Source organism: Mirounga leonina, unplaced genomic scaffold (genome assembly GCF_011800145.1).
Source record: "Mirounga leonina isolate KUSES-001 unplaced genomic scaffold, KU_Mleo_1.0 Mir_173, whole genome shotgun sequence".
Lineage (NCBI taxonomy): Eukaryota > Metazoa > Chordata > Mammalia > Carnivora > Phocidae > Mirounga > Mirounga leonina.
In genome coordinates this window covers 2,764,654-2,787,583 of record NW_023270447.1, presented here as the reverse complement: position 1 = coordinate 2,787,583, position 22,930 = coordinate 2,764,654, and the positions used below count along the sequence as shown (strand labels likewise).

General features: G+C 52.7%; 1 protein-coding gene across 1 annotated transcript; it reads left to right on the top strand.

The window, feature by feature from the left end:
• Nucleotides 1–1,313: 1,313 nt before the first annotated feature.
• On the top strand, nt 1,314–18,894 carry STRIP1 (striatin interacting protein 1). Its single transcript, XM_035017817.1, has 21 exons — nt 1,314–1,509; nt 3,895–3,964; nt 4,716–4,790; nt 5,201–5,335; nt 5,434–5,554; nt 5,831–5,899; nt 6,837–6,943; nt 7,054–7,181; nt 8,276–8,458; nt 8,829–9,046; nt 10,260–10,325; nt 10,449–10,512; nt 11,805–11,876; nt 12,348–12,422; nt 12,601–12,698; nt 13,917–14,043; nt 14,238–14,338; nt 15,079–15,145; nt 15,681–15,785; nt 16,372–16,576; nt 17,947–18,894. Exons 1-21 carry the CDS (start codon nt 1,330–1,332, stop codon nt 18,192–18,194), a joined length of 2,514 nt encoding a protein of 837 aa, XP_034873708.1. The 5' UTR covers nt 1,314–1,329; the 3' UTR covers nt 18,195–18,894.
• The last annotated feature ends 4,036 nt before the right edge of the window (nt 18,895–22,930 follow it).

Sequence of the window (22,930 nt, the reverse complement as noted above, 5' to 3'; positions counted from 1 at the left end):
ACACAATATTGAAATATCATAACTCCATCCTGGTGCAAGCACCGTCATTGTCATCTATAAAGTCTCCGAACCTGCCTACCCTCATCCACTCTCAACTCTCTAATCCCTTCTCCAAAAAGCAGCCAGATTGGTTTTGTATACATTAGACCATGACAGCTCCCTGGTTAACACCCTCTGATGGTTTTCCATTTCACTTAGAATAAAATTCAAAATTCTTTTCATGCTCTGCATTTATGTTCGTCTGCATTATCTGGCCCTCACCTCCTCCTATTCTTCCCCTGGCTCACTCACCTGCTACACCGACCACAGGTCCCTCTGCTTAAGTTGCTCCAGGGCGCTTTGCATGGTTCTCACTTCTTCAGAACTCATTTTTTTTTTTTTTTTTTTAAATCGTACTCTCAGGCCTGCCGCACCTGGGCATCCGACCTAACATAGCCATGCGTCCCATCACCACTGCCACTTCCTAATCCCTTACACTTCCTTTTGTTTCTTCTCAGCACTTCTTTCTCTAATATCGTATTTGCGTGCTCATCGTTCATTGTGTCTCTGTCCTACTCGCTACTATGTCAGGTACCATTAGCGCAGGAACTTGATGTGTGCCCCGTTCTATCGCACCGCTTGGAAACACAGAGACGTTTATTGTTTGTTGAATGAATGATGAATGCATGCTTGTCACAACACTAATTATTTTACTGATTTATTCATTTGTTTAGCATATCTCCCCCAGGTGAGTGTGAACTCCGTGAAGACTGGGATCGTGCCCATTTTGTTCACTGTTATATCCCCTAAGCTTTTTTTTTTTTTTTTAAAGATTTTTATTTATTTGACAGAGAGAGACACAGCGAGAGAGGGAACACAAGCAGAGGAGCGGGAGAGGGAGAAGCAGGCCTCCCGCGAAGCGGGGAGCCCGATGTGGGGCTCGATCCCAGGACCCTGGGACCATGACCTGAGCTGAAGGCAGACGCTTAACCACTGAGCCACCCAGGCGCCCCTATCCCCTAAGCTTTGAACAGAGCTATAACAGTGACAAGTGCAAAGCTATTGTTAAAGCGAGGTGGGCGCAACTAAACCGACCTAAGGAGCTATGGGAGTACTCACAGATGAAACTGCACCTAAACAAGTACTGAAAAGGGGCGAAAACCAAGAGGACAGAGAAAGGTAAGAGTCCCGGCAGAAGCAATCTCGCGAGGTGTTGGGCAGCCAAGATGGCTTCCAGCACTTGCCGCCACACCTAATATGGCGACCAGGGAGCGTTCCTGGAGGAAATTACGCGAGAGTTGCATCACGGCTATAGTCCGTGAATTGAGCCGGGGGTGTGGAGCAGCCAAGATGGAGCCGGCAGCCGGCGGACCCGGGCCACTGATCATGAACAACAAACAGCCCCAGCCGCCACCACCTCCGCCACCGGCAACCGCGCAGCCTCCACCCGGAGCCCCGCGGGTCGGCGGGGGCCTCCTGCCCGGGGGCAAAGCCCGGGAGTTCAACCGCAACCAGCGCAAAGACTCGGAGGTCAGGAGCTTCGGGGGGCGCGTATAGCACCGGGCGGGTGGCCGCGGGGGACCCGGGTTCGGGGCCGCTTTCGGGTTCCAGCTGGGCTTCCCGGAGGGTTGGAAAGGGCCCGGTGGGAGAGTTGTCATTTTACAGCGAAAGGAGCAGGAAGCAAGGCTGGCGGCCCCGGTGCCAGGGGCGTGAAGCCGGGGTCCCATCCCGAGCTCGCCGTTTGCCAGAGCCTCCCGGGGCCGGCGACTCCTCGTTTGCTTCTCTGGGGCCGGGGCTGAGGGTGCGGCCTCCAGGCCCCAGCCCCTGGGGAAGCCGCTCCCGGCCCCAGTTCGGGGGTGAGGAGTCAGTGGTCTGCGTGCGCTCCAGGGGGCGGGCGGCTGCACCCCGACCCCTAATCATCTCTGGGCTTGTCCTGTGGGCTCCGCAGCGTGCGGTGGGCTGCGTGTGTGGGCAGGGAAGGGAGCTGGAAGCCGGACGGAGCTAATCATCACTGATAGTACTACGCGCCCGGAGATTTTGAGAGTAGGAGGGAGTACCATTCCCTGTTCAGTCTGACCTTAGCTATTTACAGGTCCAGGCCGTAGTTGGACAGTGCCTAGTGCGCCCGATGCCGAACTGTTAACGATCACAAACGTTTACACACTGTAATCAAGCATTAGGGCTCAACATTCCCTTTCTTGCTAGTGGGCTGTTCCTCCGGTTGTCTGAAGCTGACTAGTCACCTCACCCCGAGTTAAAGAATTCCTCCCACTCCCTCCCAATGTAGTTTTCATGAATGAAGACACACACGTCGCAGCATTTTAGGGCTTCTTAATCAGTACGTTCCCAGAGTATTTACTGTGAGGTCTCCTTCACCAGCGATAACTCAGAGGCTGATCAGCAGTGAGGCGCTTATTAATGAGAGGGAATTCCTCCTTGTCCAGAAGCAGTATACTAGGTCATTCCAAAGGCTGATATGTGAAATCATTTCCTCTCAAGCTTTTGTATTTTGTTGGCAAGTGCAAAGCTCTGGTAAAACGTGTCAAAATTTGGCAAGTCCAAAATAGAGGTACTCTGAGCTTAAGGTGAATTATTTGAAAAAGCAATGAAACTGACTTTTTAGGAGCCTTTGCCTGGTGGGGTGATGAAGGATTATGAAAGTGGTGGGGGTGAACCCACCTTCATCAGGAGAGGAGTTACAGTTTAAAAACAGTTTAAAATTTTCTTAGGTAGCCTTGAAAGAGCAAATAAATACCCTTATGCGATTTAAATTTCTCCTTCTACCGTTTAATTTCCATATAGACACAACATGTGGAAGGCTAGCCAGTGAACACATTTAAGCTGAGAGATCTGTTTCAGTTTATTTTCTTAGAGATGTTGGTGCTGCACTCAGCTCTTTGGAGCCTAGCTGGAATCAGTAGGCTAGGAGCTTGAGCAATGCCTGGGAGCCATCTCTTGATGAGAGCCCCCTTTGCACTACATAATTCTGATTAGTCCTTAAAAACCTTCAAGATAGATTTTCGTCATCCCCATTCCATAAATGAACTGAAGGTCAGTAACTTATGAAAGTATACACACTCTGTTGCCTCTGACAGTGTAGAGTTCTTCATGTTTTTCAGTGTCTGTGGGTTTGTTATGTCATTTGGTGGCTGGTCTTTGTCTTCCCAAGTAGTTTGTAATTAAGCCTGAGGACTTTACCTACTTCATCACCTCTTCTCTCTTCCCAGCACAAGGCTCTCAAGATGGTGTGTTCTCGGTGATCACCTATCCCCAGCAGTGAAAAGATTCTCTTTGTCACATTCTTTCCTGTGTGTGGGAGGGAAACCATTCTGTTAGGCTGCCGCCTTCTCTGTCAGTTCTCACTGAAATTTGAGAGAAGGGCAGGAAAGCTGAGAATGTCAGTACTCATATTGTCCTGAGCTGTTGATAGCCTACTACTAGCCAGAAAGAAGTGAGGCTTCCGGCATCTCAGCACCATGTGGAACGGGTCATTCACTGCACAGAATACATAGAAGCTCTGTGTTCATTTATCTAACAAGCGTTTATTTGACTGTAAACTCTTCATTCATTCATTCAGGCGAGGTAGCATGCTGGGCATTGTGAAGTTACTGGTGAGCAGAGTGGACAAAGTTCTCCTTCTCAAGGAACTTGCAGTCTCATGGAGAGGCAGACAGGAAACACATACCCATGCTGGTACATAATGAGAAGTTGTGCTCTTAAAGGAAAGTGGAAGGTGCTCTGCAAGGGCTTAATAGGGAAACCTGAGCTAGCCCCGGAGACAAAAAGTGATAAAAGCTCAGAAAGGGGAGGCAATGGTGTCTTGTAACACAGCAGCGTCTCTGGACGCATATGTATCTCTTCCTTTGGAAAGCACTCACAGTGGTCTTTGGCATTACTGCCTCCTTTTCTCCGCAGGGCTATTCCGAGTCGCCAGACCTAGAGTTTGAATATGCTGACACAGACAAGTGGGCTGCAGAGCTCGCGGGTAAAGCACAGACCTTCTTACTATTTCGAGGTGTTTGTTTTCTGTATTGGTCTTTAATAAAATTAAGAGTCAATGTCATTTTGGAGTTCATTTTTTCCTTTGGTTAGCTAGTAATGATATATATACATATATAGAATCATATAAGCATGTGCATATAAACATGTTAGTTATGGGACTGAAGCTTTGTGTATCTCATACCTTTGGCTTTTCCTTTACTTTGGTGAAGCACCTCTGCTGTGTGGTCAGCTCAGTCGGCGGTGGCCCAGTCGCAGACAGTGACGCTCCTTGGCCATACGCTCTCCTCCCGACAGTGGTCTCTCCTAGAGCAGTAGGTCATGCCTGCATCTGTGCACGTCTGCCGCTGCCCCTCACATGTCACGTGAGGCTAGCCCGAGCTGCTTCTCAGGCCTCCACAGTGCAGGTCCTAGTTAGGAGGTCATGGCCACTTGAGAGACACATGTCCATGGTGGCAGTCCACCTCGTGTGGCATGGTGGGATTGATGTGCACTGGACTGGAAATGCCTGGATTTATGTGTAACGGGCATTCTGATTATCTGCTGCAAGGGGAGTCAGCACTCTCTCCATTATGCACGTCGGAGCGCTAAGATCCCCTTAGTAACTGGATAGTCCAGGAGTCACTGTGACTCAGGGACAGAGTGGGACCTAGAGGCAACTGCCTTATATTCTCTGCTGCGTATGAGACCCGCTATGGCACGTGGACATGGAGCTGATGAGACTTTGTTCTTGATAGAGCTTTACAGCTACACAGAAGGGCCAGAATTCCTGATGAATCGAAAATGCTTTGAGGAGGACTTCCGGATCCACGGTGAGATGATTCTCTGCACTTCTTGGTTCCTTTGACCCTTGCCGTGACAGCTGCAGGGCTTCTCTTGGTCACCCGAGTGCCTTGAGTCGTCCTGGCCTGGCCTGAGAAACCTGCCGAACCATGACTGCTCCAGGCCGCATGTGACCTTTAGGGTGGGCTTGCTGGGGCTCTGGTGGTGGCTTTTCAGAGTGTGAGTACTGGGGGGAAAAGCTTTCTGTGATTAAAATTGCACCAAAAATAGCAGTGTTTCAGTCTGGAAATTCGTAGAGCAGCAGCGTGACCTAGAGAGTAACTTTTCTTTCTGAGTTTTCTGGTCTTGTGGCAGTCTTGAATTTGGTGAGTTAACATTGTGTTCATTTCATTGTGAGGATTTTTCTGGGCTCAGGTGTAACTGGTCTCTTGCCCTACAGTAACAGATAAGAAATGGACCGAGCTGGATACCAACCAGCACCGTACCCATGCCATGAGGCTCCTGGATGGCCTGGAAGTCACTGCCAGGGAGAAAAGACTCAAGGTGGCTCGAGCAATTCTCTACGTCGCCCAAGGTACTGAGCCGGCCCCCAGGCCCTCTGATGCCGCCTTCGGTGACGTTGTCCAGCCCGATAGTGGGAGGGACTCTGTGAGCTGTGCCCTGTGTTTGCAGGCACCTTTGGAGAGTGCAGCTCGGAGGCAGATGTGCAGTCCTGGATGCGCTACAACATCTTTCTGCTCCTGGAGGTGGGCACGTTCAATGCGTTGGTGGAGCTTCTGAACATGGAGATAGAGTGAGTTGTTCTGAGGAGCTGGAGTAGGGAAGGGGAGGCAGGGGGCGAGGGGACAGAGCTGGCAGAACTCAGTGGTTTTGAGAAGGGTGAATGGGCCAACTGGGGCTGATGGTGTGGTCCCAGGCTCTATTCTGACCACTCAGGTTGAACTGTGGCCTCTCGGGCAGTCGAAGCACTCATCATAGAGTTTCAGTCCCCCCACTGGGCGGCCCTTGTCAGGGCAACTCCTCGTCTTCCTTCCTGGGGGAAGGCCTGACTCCCAAATCTCTCCTGCAGCAACAGTGCGGCGTGCAGCAGTGCGGTGAGGAAGCCGGCCATCTCCCTGGCCGACAGCACAGACCTGAGGTGAGGCATGCAGCAAGCCTGGGCTCCCTGAGAATGAGATCAGAGCCGGGAGCGGGAGGGCGTCTTCGGGGGCCCTCGCTGTGTGTGTGCATCTTCTGCGCATGCCGATCTCCATCTGCCCCGAGTCGGCCCTGCAGGGGGCTCTCCCTCAGTGGGGCTCTGGGCTGAGACCCCACCCACAGGAAATCTAGGGTGAGCCACTTGATAGAGCCACTGTGACATGTGGCCTCCTGCCCACACTGCTGCTGACGATACTTTGTGCTTGGTGAAACACACGACGTGGCTCCTTGGCTCCACCTTCGGGTGCACAGCTTGACCCCTGTCTCCTTCATGATATTCTGTGGCCTCACAGGAAGTAATAGCAACTGCTGAACAGTGAGATCCCATTTTTGTGAGGCTTAGCATCTGTCTCTGTGAGTTTGGGAGTTTTCAGACCGGGCGTTCGTGGCGTTCCCCACTGCGGTCAGGTCCCTGGGCGCTGCCTGCTGGCTCCCGATTTCCGCTCCTTCACGGTGGCACTTGCTTGTTCTTGCTTTGACCCTGCGCTGCTTCATCTGATCCGGCACCTACTTCCGCAGCTCACTCCCACCTCTGAGCTCCTCTTGCTCCAGGAAGCTTAGGGCCAGAAATGCTTTGGGCCATTCTTGTTCATATTAATCCATTCAACCATTGATGAAGCACCTGCTTTGATAAGCACTTAGCTTGATGCTGGAATGCAAAGCAGAGTAAGATCTGGTCATGCCCTTAATAGCAGAGGACAAGAAAGGGCACCCCACGGGGCGCTCTGTGGGACTTTTAGTTTTCTCTGCGTCACAGCCCTCTGCCACCGACTAGCCTTTGTGCACGTGCTTTCCTCCTGTTAGCTGGACTGTGGAGAAGCCAGGACACTCCCTTGCTTCCCCATTCTGCACCATTATGAGTTGGCTTTTGTTCCCAGGGTCCTGCTTAACATCATGTACCTGATTGTGGAGACTGTTCACCAGGAGTGTGAGGGCGATAAGGCTGAGTGGAGGACCATGCGACAGACCTTCAGGGCTGAGCTGGGTAGGGCCCTGCAGATCCTGGGGTTTTGAGGCGCTGCCTGGGAGCTGAGGCTCCTGGCCTTGGGGAGGGTCTTGTTCCTGCTGGTCCTGATCCCTTTGTGTTACCTCTAGGTTCCCCCCTGTACAACAACGAACCATTTGCCATCATGCTGTTTGGGATGGTGACCAAATTTTGCAGCGGCCATGCCCCTCACTTCCCCATGAAGAAAGTTCTCTTGCTGCTCTGGAAGACCGTGTTGGTGAGCACCTCCTTGAAGGGGAACTCAGCTGCTAGGGGTCAGGGCAGGAGAGAGACTTTGCACTGCATATCCTTTTAAATGTTGAATTATGTGAAAAACTATATATAATTTAATATATAACTAACCTATAAACTTTGGTTTAAAACAAAACAAAACAGCAGTTTTGCCTCACTATAGCCAAAGAGGACTTGGCCCGTGGGTCAGAATAGACTGTTGGCTCCCTGACTCCTGCAAGCTGCTTCTCTAGTCATAAAACGCCTTCTCCCCAGACAGGCTGCTTCCAAACCTGGAGTATATGAAGGCAGAAGTAGAGCTGGTGTAATTGGGTCCCCTCAGGCAGAGGTCCCTTGAAGGAAGCAAGAGCGAGCCTTGTGCTCGTGCCTCTCCCCGGGGAGGGTGTAGAGCCTGTTTCTGGCTGGGGAAGGATTGGCTAGCACCCTTGGCCCGGGGGCCATTGTCAGTAGCGATGCCCAGTGCCCTTCCCACTTGGAGGAGTGACCTCAGCAGAGAGTGGAGGTGTAGGTGGGATTCCTTGTCCCCTCGGGGCTCCCGTCCTCCTTGCAGAGCAGGGCAGCTCTGCGGAGCCAGGCTCAGTGAGTTTGGCGCCTCTTTAGAGTGCTGTGCACATTTTGTTTTGGTCAGACATCCTCTTGGTTCCTCACAAAGCCTCACTGAAGCCAGAGATAAAAGCTGAATACCACTGGGGTTTTGGCTTCTAGGGGCATGTTGAGAGGAAGCTTTTTTTTTTTTGGAGTATCTAAAAGTGTATCCCCAATTTGAAAGACTGGCATGTACGGCCTTTGGAGCATGTGAGTCTCACAGACTTGTCTAGGAACCTGAAGGGGTAGGCTCTTCAGACTGCCTTCTCGACCAAGAGTGTATCATACATACAGAGTTAAGCATGTCCACTAGCTCAGTCAGCCTGCATGTCTCCTTCCCTTGGTCTGTTTTCTCTGCTCCCACGTTGGCGTCACTGGATCCTCATGTGATCAATCGCTTGTTCAGAGACTGGTGCGGGTTGTGGTGTCCCAGAGGGCTCGGGGACCCACTCGTGGAGGTGTTGAGCCCGGCCCCGTCCCTTGTCCACGATGCAGTGCACACTGGGCGGCTTTGAGGAGCTACAGAGCATGAAGGCTGAGAAGCGCACCATCCTGGGCCTCCCCCCGCTGCCTGAGGACAGCATCAAGGTGATCCGCAACATGAGGGCTGCCTCTCCGCCGGCATCTGCCTCGGACCTGATTGAGCAGCAGCAGAAGCGGGGCCGTCGGGAGCACAAGGTGAGGATGACGGATGTCCCCTGTGAGTCCCGAGGGTCTCAAGGTGCACAGCACATGGCAGCATGATCCCTGGGTGAGCAGGGTTGTTGGAAATCATCGCTGACCAGCTAGTCCAAATGAAGGCCTCTGGGCCAGGGACACTGTGTCTCTAGCCCAGGGTCCAGCTTATCGTGGGTACTCACAACATGGCACTTTTGAGCCACTGGGACAAGAAAGGCTTTGTCTTTTGGGCCCAGCCTTGACTTCCTCTCAGGTTTTTCCCCTGCCCTTGGCTCTGCCTACCACCTTTCTGTGTTACAGCCTCTCTAGCCTCCTTGCCCTTTATGGTTGCTCGGTTGGCGCTTGTCTGATTTCCCTTCCCCGTTTTCAGGCGCTGATAAAGCAGGACAACTTGGATGCCTTCAACGAGCGGGATCCCTACAAAGCTGATGACTCTCGAGAAGAGGAAGAGGAGAATGATGATGATAACAGTCTGGAGGGGGAGACATTCCCCCTTGAGCGGGATGAAGTGATGCCTCCCCCACTACAGCACCCTCAGACTGACAGGCTCACCTGCCCCAAAGGGCTTCCGTGGGCTCCCAAGGTCAGGTGAGGCTCAGACTTCTGGCACGCTTCTGGCTCCTGAAACCAGAGGCCTCCCACCCCCAGGCCTGGCACCTGGTCTGAGTCACCACAGGAGGTTCTCTGTGGGGCCAGGCTGACTTTGGCTCTGGGATGGAGCTCTCATAAAGTACCCTCTGTTGGCCCAGAGGTCTCGGGGTGCTGGACTTGCTCAGAGAGACCCATGTATGGCTCTTGAGTCAGTAATAATGAGTTAGCTCTTGGTTAGCCATACTATCATGAAGTGGGAATAGGGAAAAATGAAAACCAGGACATTTAACTGAACCCATCTCCACTCATGGTGGAGTTGTATGTGGTTTTTAACAGAAAAATTAAAGATTAAGGAAGAGTTTTTAGAATCATAATTAAGTTGTTTGAGATATGTGCGCATGAATCAATGGGTGGGAAGGTACCTGGATATATAGAAATGGTATCTGTTTGAAAAGGCACCAATTAGGGGCACCTGGGTGGCTCAGCCGGTTAAGGGTCTGCCTTCGGCTCAGGTCATGATCTCGGGGTCCTGGGATCGAGCCCCGCATCAGGCTCCCTGCTCAGCGGGAAGCCTGCTTCTCTCTCTCTCCCTCTGCCCCTCCCCCTGCTCGTGCTCTCTCGCTTGCTGTCTCTCTCTCTGATGGATAAATAAAATCTTTAAAAAAAAAAAAAGGCACCAACTTAAGGAATAGGTGGACACGTGAAAGGATACAGAAGTCAGTTTCTCGATCTGAAACCCCAGTTTTCAGTGATCTGTGACGGCGGTACAGAACTAGTCCTCATGCAAGGTGTGCCAGTTGTTTAAAACGGACCCAGGACACACATGAAAATATCTGTGGTTGATAGGTCTAATTGTTGTAATAACTTTAAATATTTGAGAAATTCTTTTGAAAACAGATTTGTTAGTTGAATAAAGTATGCTTTTCAGTTTGAGGTAGCACCTTAATTTTACAGGTAAACTAGTTACACATAGTTTCAGGTTATTGATCCAACAATATTATAAAGGATGTTAAAATAGTCTGAAGATTTTAGTTCATTTGTTCATTTTTTCTGTTTATCTTTCCTTTTTTTTTTTTTTTTTACCTAAAAAGAAAAACAATGGTGGGAGACATTTTCTTCTGGCTTCACAGTTTCTGGGCATTCTATGTTTTATTGACCATGACACCTTGAAATAACATTTAATAAAAACCTCGTTCTTTCTCTTGGACAGAGAGAAAGACATTGAGATGTTCCTGGAGTCCAGCCGCAGCAAGTTTATAGGTTACACTCTAGGCAGGTGAGTGTGATCTGACATCCTTTTGAAGAAAGGTAATGGGAGTTCATTCTCCTGGCCTTTGGTGTTTAGGGATTGAGGCGAATTGCTGTCTAGGCTTAACACAGGGTTTTCTTTATTCTCCAGTGACACGAACACAGTGGTGGGGCTGCCCAGGCCAATCCACGAAAGCATCAAGACTCTGAAACAGGTAGGTGGCTTTGGATGAGCTTTTGACCTACTTTGGTCCCAAGTGAGTAAAGTGAGAGCAGTCAGTTGGGAGAAACCTTTTGAAGACTGTTGTCTGCCTGAAGGAACCTGGGGTGGAGGCATAGGTGGACCATGGCGATACCCTTTAATACAGCTCTTTGTAAGTTCTATTTATTTTAGCTGAGTTTTTGTTGGGGACTTAACTGAGAGTTTATTAAAGATAGTACTTGATAGGTGGAGTTTTAAAGGGCCTGATAAATAACCCTCCCTTTTCCAAGTCCAAGTTCTAAGACAGTTGAGATAGAGGAGTAGGCAGATGGTAATCAAATCAGCTTTATTGCTGATAGAGTGACTGGACAATGAGGCATAAGAACACAGCAGTGATATGCACCCTAATGCTTTACTTCCAGAATTAGGTGGACTCATCTACCCAGCGTCAGGCAGTGCTGGAACCCTGCTAAGCCTGGTTGAGGAGCAGAAAAGAACATAGGCTTTTCTTTTTTCTAAAGCGAAAAGAGAAGGTGGTTGGGCTCAGAAAGTCCTGTTCCTCCCCCGATACTCACTAGTCGGCGAAGGGAGGAGTGGGTGTGTGGAAAGGGGCAGGGGAGAGTGGAGGTTTTTTACACGTGCATATCCCTCCATGTGGGAGGAAACATCAAGAGTGGGGAAGAGGTGTCTCCCCTGACAAGATGTCAGGAGTGGAAATTTTGATATGTTTTTGAAATCTATTTTTGAGATTTGTAGTGTAAGTGAGTTAGGTGGGCCCTGTGCTGCTAGGCATTTCTGAATCCTTGACCCTCCCTCTAATAGTTTTCCCCTGTCTCTATGGTTATCTGAAAAGCCCCTTTCCTTTGTTTTTTTTTCCTAATCTGTCGTGTGCTTTTTAGACTGGGTTTAAGAAATATATGCCCACTGGGCCACTGGGGTGGCTCAGTTGGTTAAGTGTCTGCCTTGGGCTTAGGTCATGATCCCAGGGTCCTGGGATCGGGTCGTGCATTGTGTTTCCTGCTCAGTGGGGAGTCTGCTCCCTCTCCCTCTGCCCCCACTCCCGCACCCCTGGCTCATGCTCACTCTATCTCAAGTGAATGAATAAAATCTTTAGAAAAAATTAAAAAAGAAAAAAAAAGAAATATGTGCCCACTTAGAAGAATATTTCAGGATTTAAGTTAGGGATCTTTGTGGTGACTTAGCCCTCTTTGAGGAGATTGTGTCTGAAGAAAATCAAGTGGGGTCTTTGCCAGGGTGTGGGGCTTCGGCCAGAGAATGAGAGGTGTTTCTCTGCTCTCTCTCCAGCACAAGTACACGTCGATTGCAGAGGTCCAGGCACAGATGGAGGAGGAGTACCTTCGCTCTCCGCTCTCGGGGGTGAGTCCGAGGCCTTCTCTAGCCACCGGACCCCCAGCCGTTCCCAGGCACTGCGCTGGGCCCAGACCGCAAAGCTGCCCCAGGCCCTGCCCTCAAAGCTCCCAGTCCCGCTCCCACTGCAGGGGTGGCGTGTGTCTGTGTGGGGGTCCAGAGTGCAGACTCTGAGCCTGTCACCTGCCCCTGACTCCCAGCTCCACCACTCAGTAGGTGGCCACTTAGGCAAGTTACTGGCTCTCTCTGTGCTTTAGTTTTCTCACCCGTAGAATGGGAATAATAATAGTACCTTCTTCACAGAGTTGTAGTATGGATTAACTGAGTTACTACAGGTCAAGTGCCTCACATGTTGTATTATTCAAGGTTTGCTGTCGTTATTTACATCGGTACTTACAGATGCTCCTCTAGCCACCTAGCGAGCTGGCTCAGGAGACCAGTCGGGACAGGGGTTTGCATTTGTATCTATTGTGTTGAAAGGGAGAAGAGGAAGTCGAGCAAGTACCTGCAGAAACCCTCTATCAAGGCTTGCTTCCCAGCCTACCTCAGTATATGGTGAGTGCTCCTGCTTTTGGGGTGTTGCCTCCTCCTCAGGAGTACTCTGGGTCTGGGACCGTTCCCAGTACACTGGCCTTGAGAGCACGCCCTTCCAGTGTCCTTCAGCCCCTCCTGCCACCCACCTGAGCTCCTCCGGAAGGTCTGCCTCTCAGGGCTCAGCTCTGCTTCTCCCCAGATCGCACTGCTGAAGATCCTGCTGGCCGCAGCCCCCACCTCAAAGGCCAAAACGGACTCGATCAACATCCTAGCAGATGTCCTGCCTGAGGAGATGCCGTGAGTAGTGTTCCCGTGAATGGAGCAGGTCAGGGGCCGCAGGGTAGAGGGGAAAGGGAAGTGTTTTCCTCTCGGTCCCAGTCTTGCCAGGTTGTTTCTCTGTTTGGCTCAGTTTCTCTGTAGGTTAAGTTTAGGGTATTCCTGGCTCAGAAGAAAGAAACTATCAGATTAAATGTTTAGTTTTACCGGTTGGGGAAGTGGCTTAGTGTGGTGGGCCTGGATTCTGGTATGGATTCTGCCGCTGAGTGAACTTGGGAAAAGTCTGCCACTGAGTGAACTGGGGAAAAGTCGTTTCCTCCTCTGTAAAATGAATCAGGCGGTGTTAGACATTTCCCGAAACCTTCCCTCGAAAGCTGTGTGATCAGGACATCCAGGAGGTGTAGGTTTAACTTCTGGACACTTTACCAGCCGACAGCTGAACCTGAGCTGGGTGTGGATTCTTTCCTCTTCACTGGTGATTTGGCATGCAGAATATTTTTGGGTATCTCAGGGCGCTAGTGAAATCCTTAGGGGTTGTTTTTCCCTGTGGCGCTGACCTTGCTTTGATATGAGAGTACAGACGGAGCTCATTTTCTGCTTTGAGAAGGACCTGGGCCTTGATCTGACCTCCCGCCTGCCTGCCAGTACCACCCAGGTCTGAGTCTGGCAGTGATAGCCAGGTGAGGGAGGAGGCAGGGATTGGCTAATACCAAAGGGAGTGTCCCAGAACACGAGGCCATCATGATGATCCTTGGAAGAAGGGTTCCCGAGTCAAATACTAAATCTCCTCTTACAGAGATTTACAGTGAGAAGCCCTGAATTAAGAAACCGATTTAACTCAGTGCTTCTTCAATTTATCTGACTTCCAAAGCCCTTTCTTCTCCATAGTACGAAACGTCTCAATGTACTGGTATTCACAGAATACACTTTGAGGGACCCAAGTTCATATGGTAGCAAAAGCTTAGGAAGAACTTGAAAAGGAGAAGTTCATTCTGTGAGAAATCAGGGAAGCAGGCTAAGAATGTGTTAGGGGCCTCACAAGAAATACACTGTGCTGAGCTGGATTGCCTGCGAGGCGGGCGGAAGGAGCCCCGGGCCCGATCCCGGAGATGTCCGTGGGGGTGGGGGTGAAGCGGGCCCTCTGCCCAGGGGCGGCTCAGGAATCCCATCTCTCCTGTGAGCACCAGGAACAGCGGTGCTGTACGTGCTGGTGGCTCACCCGGGGAATTGTGTTTCCAGCACCACGGTGTTGCAGAGCATGAAGCTGGGGGTGGATGTGAACCGCCACAAAGAGGTCATTGTTAAGGCCATCTCTGCTCTCCTGCTGTTGCTGCTCAAGCATTTTAAGTTGAACCACGTCTACCAGGTACCTGCAGGGCCTTCCTTCCCGTTCACTGGGCCAGGGCCTCAGACAGTGAAGAACCGAGGCCTTGACCTTCAAACCCCCTTGAGCTCTGCATGAATGTTTTAAGGCACAGTCCTCTGACCAAGCCCTTTTATCATTGGAGGAAAGAGGGTGAGGTCCTAAAGGGCATGCTTATTCTTTTCTGTTTGTTCCAGTTTGAATACATGGCCCAGCACCTGGTGTTTGCCAACTGCATCCCTTTGATCCTAAAGTTCTTCAATCAAAACATCATGTCTTACATCACCGCCAAGAACAGGTGATAAGGATGAGGGAGCAGGAAGGGGTGGGTATGGCCAGATGGCAGGGCTCCTGGCTGGCCTCTCCGCCTGAGCCCGTTCAGCCCCTACAAGCCAGCGCTCTGCCCGGCCTCAGGACACAGAGAGGAACGAGACACGGTCCCTGCTGTGGAGAATGCCAGTGTGTCGAGTCTGAGTGTAGCCACTCCAGTGACACAGGTGACTCTGTCTGTGCCTGCGTGGGAGGGTTCTCATCCAGGGCTCCAGTACTGGCCTCACCGTTTGGTGGTGTTCTGAGGAGACTGGCCAGGCCTCCTGCTCTCTGAAGGCCTCCGCCATGTGCACTGTAAGGCCCTATCTGCTCTTACCCCTGCCCCCCTCGCCTGGGCCCGCTGTGTTTGATGGTGCACCGCAGCGTGAGCTCTCGGCCAGACACTGTCCCCACTAGGGGCTTGGCGTACATCAATTGCCTTGAGAAATCTTCCCCCTGGCCCCAGGCTCGTTGCTGTGGGGAAGGCAGGGTCTCCGGACCTTACAAGATGGCGGGATGATCTCTGGCCATAGAGGGACCCTACAAGTTCTCTGGTAGCAGGGATTTCATCTCTTGTAGCTGGGGGGACGAGGGGGGTGCACACAAGGCAGAGTCCTGCTTCCACTCCCAAGTGAGGGAGGAAGGCCGGGAGCCAGCCCTGTCGCAGCTGCTTCACCAGCCCGCAGCCTTTGCTCAGGGTGGGCGCCCAGCTTCTCTTGCTCTCCGCAGCATTTCTGTCCTGGATTACCCCCACTGCGTGGTGCACGAGCTGCCGGAGCTGACCGCTGAGAGTCTGGTGAGTGGCTGTATGCTTCCCCGGCCGCTCCTTTGGCTGAGGGGTGGTGGTGGAGGGCCTGCCTCCCCTGACACAGGGATAGAGGTGTTCACATGGGAGGTCACTGTTGAGGACTGGCTTTTAAAGCACCGAAATGGCATAGAAGGGCCAGAGGAGGGAGCTTGCCGAGGGGAAAGATGTGGATATAGGGAGTGGTTCATCAGGAGCGTGGTCTTCAGGGGCTGGTGACCCAGGGCTCGCCTGGTCGGGTGGCTTTGCTCTCCCACACTGGATCTCCGTGGGGCACGGCTCTGAGGGAGCTGGGTGCAGATGCCCCAGCTGTGGGGGCTAAGGGCACAGTCCCCAAAATCATGCTCCACGTTTCCTGCAGAAAAATTCTAGGGAGCTCCCTTTCCCCTGCCAAGCTCTGGGATGGAAGTCCTCCTGGGCTGAGGAGCGGAAGGCCCGGCAGTTCCGAGAGAGGCGTGTGGGCTGTGGACACTGCTGAGCACGTGCAGCTGTGAGGGTTATAACTGTTCCCGGGTTCTCCCTGCAGGAGGCAGGTGACAATAACCAGTTTTGCTGGAGGAACCTCTTTTCCTGTATCAATCTGCTTCGGATCTTGAACAAGCTGACAAAATGGAAGCATTCGAGGACCATGGTGAGCTAGTGCAGTCAGCGGGCACACAACTTGGAAATCAAGACAGAGGGCCACACCCCGTGTCCCCTCCCAGGGTGTCCCCGGGGCAGGCTTGCTGCTGCCCCTACCCCCTTCTCACCCGACTCACTGTTGCCATGTCCTTGCATTTAACGGCTCATTCCTGGTTCCTCGCTGAGTTGAACTGGAAGCTAGAAGAGGCTCAGTCATGCCCTGAAGCCAGTGGACACTTAGAGAAGGGATTTTTCTATGTCCTCTTAATATCCAGTGGTAACACAGCCAGGATTCTGGGAGTCTCCCTTAACCCTGAGTCTGAGGATGCCTTTGGGGTGGGGAGGTCCGTGGATCCTCGGAAATTTTACATACATGCGCATAGGAACGTTCCCAGTGAGCGAGTTCACGGCTTCCCTCAGATTTCACAATGACCCACGATTTTAGTGGTGGGAGTCCACGTCCTGGGAAACCCCTCCGTCTGGGGCCACAGAGATGGTCGGTTCCCCTGCCTGTAACCCCAGAAGGGGTAAGCAGCAAGGTGGTCGTGCAGGTGTTGATCTCTGCCCTCTATCCGGCCCTCTCGTGGCCCTTCCAGATGCTGGTGGTGTTCAAGTCGGCCCCCATCCTGAAGCGGGCCCTGAAGGTGAAGCAGGCCATGATGCAGCTGTACGTGCTGAAGCTGCTCAAGGTGCAGACCAAGTACCTGGGACGGCAGTGGCGGAAGAGCAACATGAAGACCATGTCTGCCATCTACCAGAAGGTGCGGCATCGGCTGAACGACGACTGGGCATACGGCAATGGTAAGGCTCTGGTGCGAAGCTGAGGGGGGCGCCTTTCCCTCCGAGGAACCCACGGAGTCCAGTTCCTGCTTCTCTAGCATCCGGATAGGAGCTCCAAGAACGACTTTGAGAAACTGCCTGGGATTGGCGCACGTGATCACACCCCATTCCTCTGTCCCCTGGAAGGTGTTCCTTTTCCAGAAACTGTCACAAGACAGTTGCCCATCTTTTCTCTCCCTACTGTCACTGCCTCGGTTCTGACCACTGAAATTCTCACAGACCCTGATGGCTTCCTTGGCCCCCTTTTCTTCCCCTCTGTCAGTGCCTCAAACTGAGCCCCAGTGATCTTTTTAAAAAATTTTTTATTTATTTTTAAATTTTTTTTTTTAAGATTTTATTTATTTGTCAGAGAGAGAGCACAAGCTGGGGGAGCGGCAGGCAGAGCAGGGGGAGAGGGAGAAGCAGGCTCCCTGCTGAGCAAGGAGCCCGACGTCAGACTCGATCCCAGGACCCTGGGATCATGACCCGGGCCGAAGACACTTAACCGACTGAGCCACCCAGGTGTCCCCCCAGTGATCTTTTTGAAAAGCAGATCCTGTGGTGCTAACTCCGAGGAAAATTCTTCATTAGCTTCTGATTTCCCTTAGAATTTGAGCCAAACTCTTAAGCAAGGCATGTGAGGCTGGCCCAGTGTCCCTTCCCCTCCTGCGTAATCTGATCCAGCTTCTCTTCAGCTCAGCCTCCATCACACGCAGGGATCTTGGCCCATTAGCCGTGTTGTCCCCCATGTTTCTTGCTCCTGGCAGGGCGCCTCCCTCGTACCTGTAACTGTTCGGTATCCGCATGTGTTCTTCCCGTCTGGGCGGCTGCCCCGGCCTCCAGGCAGAGTGGGCTCTTCCTGGGCTTTCCCGAGCACGCTGCCACGCCGTTCTGGTTTCTTGCCTGCGGCCGCATGGCCAAATGACCACATCAGCACCCCAGTGCCCTGTGAATGTGTGTGGAGCCGGAGTGGCCCCCAGTCCCTGGTCAGGGCTCTGAGAGAATGAGCAAATGAGGGGCTCTGCGACTTCCTGCCATCCATCCCAGAGAGCCAGGGAGAATGTGACTTCAGAGAAGCGTGTCATTCCTGTGGCTCTCCCTGGCTGGGTCCCCCCCCCAAAACTGCAGTGTGGCCTCTCTCTGTAGATCTGGCCTCTCTCTTTTCACCTGATTTTCCTTTGTATCGAAGTAAAAAGTCCTGTCAGTCTTCCTGAGGATGGGGATTGGAGGTCTCCTGCTTGGGGCTGACAGCATTTCGAGCCAGGGTCAGCCTGGCCCCGAGCTTCAGTGAACCCAGAGGGGAGCTGCCATGAGGGCTCGGCTCCTAAACATGTCTTCCCGCTTTGTCCCAGATCTTGATGCCCGGCCTTGGGACTTCCAGGCAGAGGAATGTGCCCTCCGTGCCAATATCGAACGCTTCAACGCCCGGCGGTACGACCGGGCCCACAGCAACCCAGACTTCCTGCCTGTGGACAACTGCCTGCAAAGTGTCCTGGGCCAGCGGGTGGACCTCCCTGAGGACTTCCAGATGAACTATGACCTCTGGTTAGAAAGGGAGGTCTTCTCCAAGCCCATTTCTTGGGAGGAGCTGCTGCAGTGAGGCTTCTGGGCAGGGGACTGACAAGGAACGAAGAGCTGACCTGGAGGTGCCCCAGGGGCTGTCCTGGTCCGTGGCTGCAGTGCTCCCACCTCCCTCCAGGTGGCAGCACAGCCCCACCGTGCCCTCCCTAGGCCGAGGGGAGGCCAGATTTGGCCCCTCGTTGATTCCCAGCGTCCTGCTCCGAGTGCAGTCTGCTCTCTGCTTGGGGTCCTCTCTTCCTTCACTCCTCCCCACCCTCTTCTCTTGGACATGGTTGGTTGCAGCTCATTTCTCATTCAGGCCAAGGCTGGGAAAAGCTGGGGTGGGCTGGGAAGCTCTTGCATCTGAATTGCAGGGGTAGTGCTGACTCTTCCCGAGACACACAAATCCTTGGCATGTCAGCCTGCCAAGGAGGAGGGTCAGGGCCAGAAAGTCGGAATCTTTGGTTTTGCTTTGAAGGTTTCTGATGTCATTCCAGCCTCCTGCTAAGTTTCATCCAGAAGCAATTGCAGAGGCTCCTACAGCTGCCTCAGTGCTTTGATTTTGGGCAGGGTTAGGGGGTAGGAAGAGAAGCTTCCCTTAACCAGAGGTGCCATTTTTCCTCTTGGTTTGCGAGGGTCTGTAAATACCTATATATAAATCTCTGTGTATTCTCTTGTGTCATGTGGGGGTTTTTAACGTGTTTGTGTATTCTGTTTACATTAAAAGGAAGCAAAACCAATCCCCATTGCCGTGTCTGCAGGAAATAACGGCCCCTGAATATCTCCTCAGGTCTAGAAAGTGGCTTTTCCTGCCAGCATTGATGGGTCACCCACTTGTTCCCTGCCAGGCTGCCTGCCTTTCCCACCTGAGGGGGAGAAATGGGGAGTTGGCACTTATCCAGAGGGTTTTCTCCCCACATCAGTCTGGAATCACTTCAGCCCAGCTCCAGGGTTCCGGGCTGCTGGGGTGACAAGTTGTCCTATACCCCTGGGTTTGATGTAATTGCAGTAGAAGCCCCAGGCATCTCTGGATCACACTCTGGAGTTGGCCCCCACCAAACCAATTTCAGTGCTAGCGAGGGAGGGGCTGGGTCAGAGAGGGGGGTTGGCTACTATAGGCCTAGCAAGGGTAGGTGGTTGGGACTAAGAGGAAACCTCTGTGCCCAGAGCCTGGGGCAGTGGTCAGCTTCACGGTGGGAAGGAGTGTGTTGGGGGAGCCCACGTTGCTGGGGAAGAGGCAAGGAAACTCTCTGTGGTAGGTGTCAGTTTGAGGTCTCGGGGATCCTGCACCTGGCCCTCAGATCCCTGGACACATCTGCTTTCACCTACTTCCATCTTGGAGGCGCTGTTTCTGATGCAGGTGATATGATAGGACTGTTCTCTTTCCAGAATCACTTGAAGGTCCCTTATCTTACCTGTAGGCCATGTGTATGAGGTCTTAAGGCTCTGAGGGGTCTTGGCTTACAAAGGAAGTGTACTCTGGGGAAAATGTCCCTTTTGTTGGTTCCGTGCCTGCCTGGCCTGGGTCTTGGCTGAGCCTCGGTGTAGGCCCCGAGCTGGGCTTCCAGGAGAAGTCTGTATGATTTGGAGCCACAGGGACAAAGCCCGCACTGTCCTTTTTCTGTGAGTCACACAGCCTCTGAGGTGGGAAGTCCCTGTGACTGACTGACTTTTTGCCCCTCAGTAACTTGCACCAGACAAGGGAATCTGACACAATTTGTGTGTGCGTGTTGGGTTTTCTACTGTTCCTTGCCAGGACCGATAGGAAGTACGTATCATGAGATTTTAGTCAGGGTAAGATAGATTTTCACGTTCATACTCCACCAGGCAGCCTGGCTCATGGAACCAGCTTGTCTGAAGTTTTGCTTCCTTCCCCTTTTCTGAAGCTTCACTTAATCAGAGGTGCAATTTTTTCCTCTTGGCTTGCAACGGTCTGTAAATGCCTATATATCTAGTTTATATTTCAGTTTGTACAAAAAAGAACACAGATTATCAAAGCTGCAAGGGCCATGAAGCCTGAGTGGGCGGGTGAATCCCTGCATCTGTAGGCCCAGGACTGGCCCAGGAGAGGAAGCGCCTTTTCCCAGCCACAGAGTGTGCTAAAGGTTTTCTTTCTCATCTGGGTCCCGAGATGGGCAGGGTGCATGAAGGCCCTTTGTAAATAGTTGAGTTACACAAAATGTTGGTTATTGCTAACCAGGCTCAAGGTCCAGGGCTCCTTCCATCCACTGAGGGATGGGTTACCTTGTGGCCGTATCATCTGAGGGAACTGGCAATCAAAAGCGTTACCACTTACTGGGTGTCACGTAGTTACCAGGCCCAGTACCGATGCTTCTTGAAAGTTCATTTTCCACACAGGAGCCAGCCACTGGTGCCAGCCAGTGCTCTAATGTTATTGTTTATAATAACCCTGAAAGGTACCAGCGTTGCAGGGCCTGTTTTGCGCATGAGAAGTGGGCACAGAAAGGGTAAAGAACTTGCCCAAGGTCACGAAATAATGAGAGCCAGAGCCTGGATACAACCAAGGTCTCTGCAAAGTGTATGTCCCATGGCCCCCCTGCCCCAACACACACACACCCTTTCTCTCATGAATCATTTTGATTCCCCGGCACTTACACCAGTGCATTCATTTGCTCTTTTATTCCCTTCAGTCAGTACTTAATATTTGCTCAAGCATGGTCCTTGGCAAGGAGATTGTTGGCAAATGTCCGCTAGGCCTTGCCCTGGCTTCTAATGTGCCCCAAATGTGCCCTCGTCCAGGTGGTTTGGGGGCTGTCGCTGCCACCTTCCCTTTCAGCCTGAGCCTGGGCGTTTTGCTCTCCTGGGTCCCAGAGGACTCGCGTGTGGCTGCCCCACCGTTCCTGTTAGGCTTCTGTGCCGGGAGGCTGGCTTCCTGTCCTCTCATGAACCGAGGCGGGGAAGCAGTACTTGTACCATTCATTTGTCACTCAGCACGCTCAGCCTTGGGCTGCAGGCTCACATGTACTCACTGAAGGACCTTGAGCTCATCAAGCTCCACGCCTCAGTTGGCTTATCTGTAAAAACTGGTTTAATAACAGCAAGGTGGTCATGAGGGCTGAATAAGTGGATAATGGCTCTACGGACCTGGCTGAGGAGGGACAGCACGGCTTGTAAGTGACAGCTATTCATAGTCCTGCTAAGGGCCCTTCCAACTCTAGCCCACTCTGGATTTGCTTCCACTTCCTGAATCCCCTGGAAAAGAGACCACCCCCGCCTTCAAGGGCCAGAACAATGTCTTAGGGCTCCTCTGGTGCCTCCTCCTGAGCCTACAGAAGGCTTTCAAAAGTCAGCCATTCACCCAGCCACCCTGCTGTCCTACCCTGAAGGCCTCTTCTCTGGGCCAGGCCTCGTTCCAGAAGCCCTGGGCGTCCAGATGAACAGAACACCACACTCTCACTTTCCTTGTCAGTCGATAGACAGGTGGCTACAAGAGCAAGCGAGAGCAGTAACGTGGTGGGCACCGAGACAGACAGCCGCGGGGCCACCTGGGCTCTACTGGCCCCAGCCAGTGCCCTGGAGAAGAGACTGGGCGGGGGAGGCTGCCGTGGGTGAGGGGCGAGCGCGGGGGCTCTGAGAGCATTGCCCCTGGGGAGAATGGCGAGGATGCGCCTGGGGCAGAGGCTGGGCCTGATACAGGGAATGCCCGGCTCCTGGCGAGGTGGGGCCAGCTCGGTTCCTGTCTGGGGCTGCAGAGGGTCTGCACTTCAGGGCTGTAATTCAGGTTGATGTGTAAATGCCTGGGGGGAGGTGGGGAAGGAAGATTGAATGCCTCTCATGAGAAGCATTTCCTCACACCGGACTGAGCTCAGAAGCCTGGACTGAAGGGCCTGTTAGCGAGGGCTCTCTGCTCTGGGCCTGGGGTCTGTGCCCCTGCCAGCACCGAGATTTAGGGCTTCTCTGGGTGGCCCTCACTGGGGCAGAGCGGGGCCTTAGCAAAAGGACATTGAGCCTAGCAACTCTCTTAAATTTGGGATTTCAGGTGGGGCCACTTCCCCTTTCCTTTTCCAGAAGGGGATGAGCATAGCTCCCAGCCTGGCCTGGGGCCTAGGTTGAGAGCTGAAGTTACCTCTGGAGTGAGGCTGGGGGCAGGGGCATCTGAAGACCTGGGGGCTGAGTCTTAGGGGTGAGATGTCTAGAGTGTGGAGGAGGAGGGGAGGATGGGAGGATGGGAGGATGGCTAATGGGAAGCAGGTGGAAGGGCTGCCTGTGTCCCAGCCGAGGGACAGGCCGGCTGGGATGGCGCAGTCAGTGGGAGAAGCCATCAGCTCACAGATAATCCCAGGGAACAGGCTCCGGGATGCCCATTCATATTCATTATGTGTGAAGTGGGCGGTTGTAAAGTTAGCTTTCTCTTCATTTAGCTGTCACTGGACAGAGAAATATGAGCTGTGGGCAGATGCCCCTGGATGGGAGCCAGTAGCTGGTCTCTGGCCTCCCCGTGCCCTCCTCCACCAGGGCCTCCCTCCCGCATGGTTCACTCCCAGCCTCCGCCTGCCTCCACTCCTGCTGCGTGGATCTCTCTCTCGGCTTTACTGCCTTCTCTCATCCCTCTCTTCCCCACTTCTGCTTCCTTTGCTTTCACAGATCCTTTCCTCCCCGTGCACCGCCCCCCACCCCCCACTGAGCTGTGTGAGAGGGAATTGTTTTTTTCTTGACCATTGTTCTATCTCTGGCACCCAGCACAATGCTTGGCACAGAGTGGGCACTCAATAAATATTTGTAGAACAAACTAATCTTTCTGCATCTCTCTGACTT